Source organism: Myotis brandtii, unplaced genomic scaffold (assembly GCF_000412655.1).
Source record: "Myotis brandtii unplaced genomic scaffold, ASM41265v1 scaffold133, whole genome shotgun sequence".
Classification (NCBI taxonomy): Eukaryota; Metazoa; Chordata; class Mammalia; order Chiroptera; family Vespertilionidae; genus Myotis; species Myotis brandtii.
Window position 1 is genome coordinate 1,893,958 of NW_005354718.1, and position 10,340 is coordinate 1,904,297.

The following is a 10,340-nucleotide window of genomic DNA, read 5'->3' on the forward strand; positions in this document are numbered from 1 at the left end:
GATGTTTCTAACTCTCTATCCCTCTCCCTTCCTCTCTGTAAAAAAATCAATAAAATATATATTTTAAAAAATAAATAAATAAGTAAGTAAATAAATAAACAAACAAACAATGCACCCTGGCTGGTGTGGCTTTGTTGGTTGGAGTGTTGTCCTGTCGTCCCGTGCACCAAAAAGATGGCAAGTTTGATTCCAGGTTAGGGCACATACCCAGGTCGTGGGGGTTTGATCTCCAATCGGGGCGCATACTGGAGGCAACTGATAGATGTTTCTCTCACATCAGTGTTTCTCTCTCTCTCCTGTTCTCCCTTCCTTTCTCTAAACATATTCTCAGATGAGGATTTATTTTTTAACATTTTTATTGATTTCAGAGAGGAAGGGAGAGGGAGAAAGAGATAGATACATCAATGATGAGAGAGGGTCACTGAGCCACATCAATCAGGCAGGTGAAGATTTTTTTTAAAAAGAATATTTAACAAATTTCTACGTTCTTGGGCTGAAGGAAGGTCTTTCTTACTTAAGCTAGAAAATCCAGATGCCAAAAGCAAAAGATATAATTGATTGTGTAGTAATTTCTGTTGTGACAAAACAAAAACAAAAAAGCATATGAGTCAGTTCAAGACAAAAGATGGTGGGAAAATAATGTTTTTCCACATGACTAACAATTTACATCTTTGTTTCTTAAAAAGCCCTTACAAATTAATAAGTTAATTTAGTAGAAAAGGGAGAACAAAGAATATAAGCAAGCAGTTCACAGAAGAGGAACTCCAAATTTCCACTAAACATCTGAAAAAATTTTAACTTCTGGGAATTCACATTAAAATAACACTAAGATGCCATTTAAAAAAAAGCTATCAGATTGGCAAAAATTAAAAACAGTAATATGTGGTGCTGGTGAAGATGCACAGAAATTGCCTCATACATTGCTGGTGAGAGTATAAATTGCCACTGTCTTTTGGAAAAATAATTGGCAATGTCTGTTAAAATCTGAAATTATAACTGACCCAGCAATCCCATTTTGGGGAATACATAACCATAGAAAAAAAAGTACCAGTCTGCAAGGATATAGATTCAAGGATATTGATTGCAGCATTATTTATTTATTTATTTATTTTGTTAATCCTCATCTGAAGATATTTTTTCCATTGCTTTTCAGAGAGAGTAAAAAGAAGGGAAGGAGGGAAAGAGAGAGAGACTGAAACATTGATGTGAGAGAGACACATCAACTAGTTGCCTCCTGCACGCACCCTGACCATGGGCGGGGAACAAACCCACAGATGAGGTACGAGGTACATGCCCTTGACCGGTAATCGAACCTGAGACCCTCCAGTGCCAGACTGGTGCTCTAACCACTGGAGCACACCTGGCCAGGATGATGGCAGCATTATCTCTGGTAGGCAAAACTGGACATGAGCTGAATGGTTACCAACAGGAAAATGATGATTAAATTATGGTTGAGCCATAAAAGGAATATTATGCAGTTATTAAAACGAGTTAGAGCTGTATCCGTTGATTCAGTGAATGCTCATGAAATATCTAAGTGAGAAAAGCAAATTATAATAAAGTAATGTGCACACACACACTATGAAGTCATTTTTGTAAAAATTGACAAAACAACACTATATTATAAATATGGAGAAAGATGTTAACATCAGTTTTCTCTGTTGGGAATGACAGGTTTGAGAAGAAAATCATTAGCTTTTTCTTTATACATCTTTACATTGATTTCTTTAGTTAGAATGAGCATATAATTTGAAAAGAATCTAATAAGGGAAATATAATTCAAACAGGAGCACTCCTCGAGGTTATTGTGAAGATTGAGATCATACTAGGTTAAGCTCTTGGCATGGTGCTTGATATATAGAAAGTACTCAGTAACCATTAGCTACAATTTGTTGTTCATTTTTTACCCCAGGAGTCTGGGCTACCCCTGCTCATTTTCCTGGAAGCACTGGAGATCTGTTGAGTAGAGGGAAAAGATTCCTGCTTAGTGGACTTCTCAAAATGAGGTTCGGGAATTCTCAGCTGAGGGTTAAGGACCCTGCCTATGTTTCAGAGTTCCCTTGGGATTGTATTCAGAGTTTTATGTGTATATGTAGATTTCAGGGAAGAAAGGCTGTGGCTTTCATCAAATTATAAAGAGGTCTGTGATTCGAGAAAAGGATCTGCCCTCCTCTTGTCCTGACAGCATTGACTTGGGCAAGGCAAATGAACCCAACCACGTGGAGCTGGGGCGCAAGGATGATGCCAAAGTTCACAAGATGTTCCTGGACCATACTGGTAAGTGGTGATGGAGGTCGGAGATGGAGGGTGGGGGTGGGGCTGAGGTAAGTCACTGCCTGGGCGGATGGGATCTGAGGGTGGTGGGGGCAATGAGGAGGCGGAGGGTGGGAATAGCGGCAACTCCAGGATGCCATGCTCTCCCCTGTTCCAGGCTTTCACCTGCTAATTGCTCTGAGCAGCACTGAGGTCCTTTATGTGAACCGTAATGGACAGAAGGTACGGCCACTGGCACGCTGGAAGGGGCAGCTGGTGGAGAGTGTGGGCTGGAACAAGGCACTGGGCACCGAGAGCAGCACAGGCCCCATCCTGGTTGGCACTGCCCAAGGCCAGATCTTCGAAGCAGAGCTCTCAGCCAGCGAGGGTGGGCTTTTCGGCCCTGCCCCAGATCTCTACTTCCGTCCATTATACGTTCTAAATGAAGAAGGGGGACCCGCACCTGTGTGCTCCCTGGAGGCCGAGCGGGGCCCTGATGGGCGCCCCTTTGTTATCGCCACCACGCGGCAGCGCCTCTTCCAGTTCATAGGCCGAACAGCAGAGGGAGCTGAGGCACAGGGCTTCTTGGGGCTCTTTGCTGCCTACACTGACCACCCACCCCCATTCCGTGAGTTCCCCAGCAGTCTGGGCTATAGCGAGTTGGCCTTCTATACCCCCAAATTGCGCTCTGCACCACGGGCCTTCGCCTGGATGATGGGGGATGGCGTGTTGTATGGAGCATTGGACCACGGGCGTCCGGACTCCCTGCTGAGTGAGGAGCGAGTCTGGGAATACCCGGAAGGGGTGGGTCCTGGAGCCAGCCCCCCCCTGGCCATTGTCCTGACCCAGTTCCACTTCCTGCTCCTGCTGGCGGACCGGGTGGAGGCCGTGTGCACGCTGACGGGACAGGTGGTGCTGCGGGACCACTTCCTGGAGAAGTTCGGGCCACTGAGGCACATGGTGAAGGACTCCTCTACAGGCCACCTGTGGGCCTACACCGAGCGGGCCGTCTTCCGCTACCACGTGCAGCGGGAGGCCCGGGATGTCTGGCGCACCTACCTGGACATGAACCGCTTTGACCTGGCCAAAGAGTATTGTCGAGAGCGGCCTGACTGCCTGGACACCGTCCTGGCTCGGGAGGCTGATTTCTGCTTTAATCAGCGACGCTACCTCGAGAGCGCCCGCTGCTATGCCCTGACCCAGAGCTACTTTGAGGAGATTGCCCTCAAGTTCTTGGAGGCCCGACAGGAGGAGGCTTTGGTGGAGTTCTTGCAGCGAAAACTGGCCGGTTTGAAGCCAGCCGAGCGTACCCAGGCCACGCTGCTGACGACCTGGCTGACAGAGCTCTACCTGAGCCGGCTCGGGGCTCTGCAGGGTGACCCAGAGGCCCTGAACCTCTACTGGGAAACACGGGAGCGCTTCCGTGCCTTCCTCAGCAGCCCCCGCCACAAGGAGTGGCTCTTCTCCAGCAGAGCCTCCATCCACGAGCTGCTCGCCAGCCATGGGGACACAGAACACATGGTGTACTTTGCTGTGATCATGCAGGACTACGAGCGGGTGGTGGCATACCACTGCCAGCATGAGGCCTATGAGGAGGCCCTGGCAGTGCTTGCCCGCCACCGGGACCCCCAGCTCTTCTACAAGTTCTCGCCCATCCTCATCCGTCACATCCCCCGTCAGCTGGTGGATGCCTGGATTGAGATGGGCAGCCGGCTGGATGCCCGGCAACTGATCCCTGCCTTGGTGAACTACAGCCAGGGTGGTGAGGCCCAGCAGGTGAGCCAGGCCATCCGCTACATGGAGTTCTGTGTGAACGTGCTGGGCGAGACTGAGCAGGCCATTCACAATTACCTGCTGTCGCTGTATGCCCGAGGCCAGCCAGCCTCACTGCTGGCCTACCTTGAGCAGGCTGGGGCCAGCCCACACCGTGTGCATTACGACCTCAAGTATGCTCTGCGGCTCTGCGCTGAGCATGGCCACCACCGTGCTTGTGTCCATGTCTACAAGGTCCTGGAGCTGTATGAGGAGGCTGTGGACCTGGCCTTGCAGGTGAGCCCATGAGTCTTGACGCCATCTAAGAGAGGGGCCTGGAGAGCAATAACTTCAATGGTGAAGGGTTGGAGAGGTGGCTGTGGCTAGGGTGTGCTGGCTTCCTTTGCGGAGAGGTGCTGTAGTATAGAGGCTAAGAACAGGGACTCCGAAGTTAGGATTTGAATTCTGATTCTGCCACTTTCTAAGCTGTGTGACCTCAGGCTAGTTCTGAACCTCTCTGTGCCTCAGATTATTCATCCAGAGAAGAGAAGTATTATAGTACTTCCCTCATAGGGTTTATGAAAGTACTGTATAGGAAAAGCACTCAGAACAGTGCCTGTTGCTTAGGTGAGTTCTGTATACATGCTAGCTATTGTATTATGGTCACAATGGCAGAAGGACATTTCTCAAATCATGAATTATTACCTAAAGGACTTACTGAATGTCTGAAAGTAGGGCCCCAAAATCTGAATTTTGATTATGTTCCCCAGGTGATTTTTAAATTCGCTAAAATTGAAGCCCACCATCATAAGCAGCTTTTACAGAGCTGTGAGGGGACAGGCCCACCACTGAGATCGGTTTCTAGCTTGGCTCCCAGAAGCTCCTCCTCAGGCCCAGGGTCTCCCTAGTCTCTCGCACAGTCTCTATCCTGGGTGGGGAGGAGGCTTGACCCTAACACTCGTGGTTACCCCACAGGTGGATGTGGACCTGGCCAAGCAGTGTGCTGATTTGCCCGAGGAAGATGAGGAACTTCGCAAGAAGCTGTGGCTGAAGATCGCACGGCACGTGGTGCAGGAGGAGGAAGACGTGCAGACCGCTATGGCCTGCCTGGCCAGCTGCCCCCTGCTCAAGATTGAGGATGTGCTTCCCTTCTTTCCTGACTTCGTCACCATTGACCACTTTAAGGAGGCGATCTGCAGCTCACTGAAGGCCTACAACCACCACATCCAGGAGCTACAGCGGGAGATGGAAGAGGCCACAGCCAGCGCCCAGCGCATCCGGCGAGATCTGCAGGAGCTGCGGGGCCGCTACGGCACTGTGGAACCCCAGGACAAGTGTGCCACCTGCGACTTCCCCCTGCTCAACCGCCCTTTTTACCTCTTCCTCTGCGGCCACATGTTCCATGCGGACTGCCTGCTGCAGGCTGTACGGCCTGGCCTGCCGGCCTACAAGCAGGCCCGGCTGGAGGAGTTGCAGCGAAAGCTGGGGGCTGCTCCACCCCCCACCAAGGGCTCTGCCCGGGCAAAGGAGGCCGAGGGTGGGGCTGCTGCTGTGGGGCCAAGCCGGGAACAACTCAAGGCTGACCTAGATGAACTGGTGGCGGCTGAGTGTGTGTACTGTGGGGAGCTGATGATTCGCTCTATCGACCGGCCCTTCATCGACCCCCAGCGCTATGAGGAGGAGCACCTCAGTTGGCTGTAGGAGGTTGTTGCCTGATAGGCGGGCGGGCAGTCAAGCACAGCTACTTGCCGGCTCTTAGGAAGGCCACGTGAGAGGCTGCTGCTAGGCTATGGCTGTAGGAGGGAGTGGAGTTATAGCCGTTGCCCAGGGGGTATCAGCTCTGAGTGCACCTGCCCACTGCTCATGCTGCTCTTCAGGGCTGCCTTAGAGCTGCTGTTACACCAGGCCATCAGCCTGCCTCCCAGAAGAGGGCATTAGCTGGAGAGGTCACAGTTCTGATCGCCTTCCCATCCCCTCAGCATCTAGCAGCTCGGTTTTCCTTTTCACTCTCCGCACACTTCCTGTTCAGCTTCTAGAGCAAGAGTACCATTCTTCCTTTTCACTCCGTGCCTCTTCTCTCTCAGAGGAAGCCCTCTCTTCTGTCTGCCCCCAGGTCCCAGAAGTGAAAAGACAACCCCTCCAAGTCCTGGGCATGGGGCTGGGAAAGGTAGTGCTGATGGTGGGTGTGGTCTTGTGCACACTGTTTGGTGTTCCGCTGTGAGGGTGCCCTGGGCAGAGGCCTCATGGAGGACAGTGGGAGCTGGTGATGGGGTGGAGAACATTAAACTGTCTGCATTGCACTAGTGGCTTGAGCTGGAGGCTTGTGGTGATGCTGGGCTGAGTGGTGCGGGCCCAGGAGGGGCAGGGGAGAGGGGGGACACAGGGAGGCAACCTGGGTCCTGTATGCTTTCAAGCCTTGGCACTTGTATCTTCACCTGGGAGTGTGACAGGGTGATTTTGCCTGTCCCTTCACTCTGTCCTCTCTGATTATTGGCTTCTGTTGGAAATTACCACCCATCATCCTGTTCGGAACAGGGGCTGTTCTTCCCTTTTGCCAGCAGGTGGTGCTGCTCCCCACAGAATCCTTTGTATGCAGGCTGTTGGAGGTGCCGATTTCTCACTGTCTCCACTGCTGCTTCCTCATTCTGTTCCTTCCCCAGTTGTCCCAAGCATTTTCGGGGTGTCTCCGTTACCTAACCGTGAATCTAAGCTCCTCCTCCCACCTCCCTCCATTAGTCCTTACAAATGCTAGATTCTACTTGCCCCTCTCTACCAGCTGGGATCCCTGAGTGCCCAGGTGCTGCCCATCTTTGATACTGCCCTATCACTGTCTGGCATTTGACCCTAGTGTTGAGGTCCAGCATGGAGGTGAGAGTGCCATGGCCACCATTCATGGCATTTGGCAGATAGGTTTTTTTCTGTCTAGCTCCTGTAACCTGCCCCTCCCCCCAGGTTACACTTCTTTAGTTGTGGCTGGTAGCTAAGCCACAACTAAGGATTCTTAGAGCGGGGCCTTCCTGTGACATCAGCTGAACACCCTTTGCTCCTAACGCTGGTGTCCACAGTCCACTGCCCGGCTCTATGGGTGTGGTCTGTTAGCTGCCAGATTGAAATAAAATAACAAGTGAGTGTTCCTGGAATCAGGCTGGGGTCAAGGCACCTGGCTGGTGTCTGCAGTCTTTTCTTTGTCCCCTGCGGCCAAATCCTCTTCCAAGACTTATCTCCTGCAGTCCCGGTGGAATCTTGCCCAGCTGAGTTCCCCAACCACTAGAACAACAGCAGGGCCTCTGCCAACTTACAGGGCTGGAAGCTGCCTCTTTGATGAGCCTCAGAGTCCCTGTGTTCCCCCAGAAGCAAGAGTGGGAGTAAATATGTGTGTGTGTGTGGGGGGGGGTCTCGTTGGGTAAGTAGAGGACATCAGAATCCTGTTCTTTCCACCATTCCAGGAAGATTTGGAAGGCTCCTACTCTCTCTCCCCATGTGGCCTAAGGCTCTCCTCACACCTAGACTCAGTAGAGGACTCAGGGGTATTGTACCCCCTGTCAATGCATATTAAGTATAAACCTTGGCCTGCCACTGGCCTGGTCCCTTACTTACTTAGAACAGCTTGGGGCTTCTGTCTTTGCACATAATGGGTGCCTAATATGTTAGTTAAACAAACACTGCCTCATTGCTCCCTCCTCCCAGAGAACTTGGCTAAGACAGCCTGGGGCGCCCCTGCCCCTTCTGTCCTCTCTAAGCCTGCCCATCTGGTCCTAGGCCGCTTCCTCATTCCTGGAAAAAGGCCCCAGGTTTCCCTGGCACTGATAGATAGGGGTTCCGTTGAGTCAGGGCAACGGGAAGCCACAGCTCTTAGATCCTTGGAAACCAAGCAAGGCCTGGAATGAAGGGGAGAGAGAAGGCCCTTAGGGCCTTGGCCCTAAGCCTGGGGGAGGGCCAGAGAAAGGGAAGTGGGGGAGCTGTGTGGGCGGCGGCCAAGATGAATGAGCTGCTCCTGGAGCGGTCACTGGAAATAGAAGGAGTGGCCAGAGGCAGTGACGCTGGGATCAGGGCAGGCGGCCTGTAAACAAGGAAGCCACCTGGGGGAGATGCAGGGCGGCCACTGGTCCTGGGGAGCAGGTGCTTCCTGAGGCCCGCCCTTGAGAGGGCCCTGGGGAGCCGCCCGCTTGAGTTGGCAGAGGACGCTAGGGGACGCTGTCTACTGGCTTCCCCAGCCCACCGCTCCCTTCCACAGCTCCTGGGGGAGTGGCCATCGGAGGGTGTGCCAGCCCAGAGTCCGGCCTGGCTTACCCGCCTGGCCAGGGACCCTCCCTTCTCTTGTCCCCAAGGCAGGCTGGCCAGGGCACCAGCACTGGCAGGGACGGCTCAGGGCTCAGAGTCTGGGCAGCCTGGTGTGAGCTCATTCCCCAGGGACCACCAGTTCTCAGAGTTCCTGCCCCCCAGGGCTTGGATCACAGGCCAGCAGGCACCAATCCCATTGGGGGCTACAAGGCCACCAGTCTCCAGACTGCCCTGGGCGCTGCCCCCCTGGCGCCAGGGAAACAAAAGGTTAGGGGGCCCAGAGGGAGTTATCTGGCCGCACTGGGTGGGTGGGGGCATGAGGGGTACACCTCCTCCCCACTCCCCCAGCTCTGCAGATTCTTCGAGACACTTTCACAGGCGGAAATTCCCAGAGGTCAGAGGAGGGAAACGGTTAATTCCTTTTATTCAATGGGCCCCCCTACACGCCTCCCCCCAACTTCCTCCCTCCACTTCCCGCCCCCCCCTGTGTGAACAGGAAGTGGAGAGGAAAAGGCTCTGAGCAGAGCAGCTGGGAGCAGGAGGCAGGGAGTGGGCGGCAGGCTTGGTGCCAGCCCTGCCCCTCATGGTTACTTGCTGGAGGGCCAGACCCACTGTGGCCTGGGAAAGAACCTGCAGCCCCGCTGGCGAGTGGCAGGGCAGCCGGGAAACAGCCTAGTGTCTGAGCCCCCTTCCCTCAGCCTGCTCCCTCCCGGGTCACCTGCAAGGCATCCTCTGCCCAAGACCCAGCTGCCCTTGCCACTGCAGCCCCACCCCCACTACAGGCTGGGCATCCCAAGCTGGCAGGCATCTCTTTAGGCAGCCGCCAGTCCTGGCACTGGCTCCAGCCCCTCAGCCCTGCCAGTTCTTTGAAGCTCATGCAGCGCTTCCTGTTTGGGGAGGGCGATGCCAGGGCCCCTCCCCCACCATTGTTCTGTAGAGACCATAGGTCCATCTGTTGCCCCATGGTGGGGCCCCTAGGCAGTGCCACAAGGGAGCAGCACCACAAAGGACCCTGCTGGCAGCTTTGCTTATGTGGAGTGAGGCTGCAGCAGGTTGAGGGTGAATGGTGGTCAGGGGCAGGCCCGGGGTGGGCAGTGGGATAGACGCAGGATGCTAGATCTGTTCTTGGGCAGCTGGAGCCGTCCGCTCTCTCCACCTGGAACATGGAGATGATTATATTCAGGGGGCGCTGAAGCCACCAGGAGAGGGAAACCATTCTTATGCCCAGATTTCAAAACAGGGAAAACTGAGGTAGAAGGGCAGACTTTGGTCTAGGATGGCCAATTAAAGGGGCATCAAGAAGGGTTGTTCTTTCAATGGGATTATTAGCCCCTGCTCGCTGAATGTCCTCTGATTTGGTGCTTTCTCTTTCAGAGCAGCTTTGCCTCTTAGCGTTCGCCTTGAACCGGGCAGTCAGGGACCATGAGGCCATGGGAGGCTAGGGCGGCCCTAGGTTGGTGATAAGCAACCAATATCCACAGAGAATAAGCCCAGGCAGGCCTTACAGAAAAAGGGAAAGGGGCAATGGTCTGGCCCCAGGAAGGGGGTACTGCTCATGGTTCCCAGGCTGCCCGCCATGGCCAAAGGTCTGTTTGTTTTTCCCAGGTGTAAAGGCAGGTGCCCGGTATCTCTGCAGCTTGCCTCCTCTGCCGTAGCCTCATCTCACAGCTCTGATCTCGACCCGCTTCCTCTCACAGGGCTAGAAGCCCAGCCATGGTCTAGAGCCCATTTCCCTCACCAAATCCTCTGGCTCCTCTTGCCAACCCAGGACCTGAACTACCTAGATCACGGCTCCCAGAATGTCAGAGCTGCAGAGGCCTCAGATAAAGGCTATGGGCTGATGTGGGATCTTTGTTTCGGTAAAAACTTGCATGTATGTCCAATACCTGAAATTCCTAAGCTTCCTTGGTGGAAGCCAGGCTCGGGGGAGGGGCACGCCCCTATTCACTGTCCTTTCCTCCCCCATCTCAATCTCTAGGGGATGCCAGGATGCCCAAGAATCCAGCTTGAAAATCACTGAGCTGCCAATCCCACGTTCTGATTTGACAGGTGCT

General features: G+C 53.6%; 1 protein-coding gene across 1 annotated transcript in view; it reads left to right on the forward strand.

Moving 5' to 3' along the window:
• VPS18 (vacuolar protein sorting 18 homolog (S. cerevisiae)) overlaps positions 1–7,145 on the forward strand; it is a 10,011-nt gene extending 2,866 nt beyond the window's left edge. Inside the window, exons 3-5 of the mRNA XM_005860255.2 lie at positions 2,186–2,277; positions 2,432–4,302; positions 4,981–7,145. Of these exons, the coding sequence (XP_005860317.1) occupies positions 2,186–2,277; positions 2,432–4,302; positions 4,981–5,706 (2,689 nt within the window). The 3' untranslated portion in view covers positions 5,707–7,145. The remainder of the gene's footprint in view (positions 1–2,185; positions 2,278–2,431; positions 4,303–4,980) is intronic.
• Positions 7,146–10,340: the final 3,195 nt, after the last annotated feature.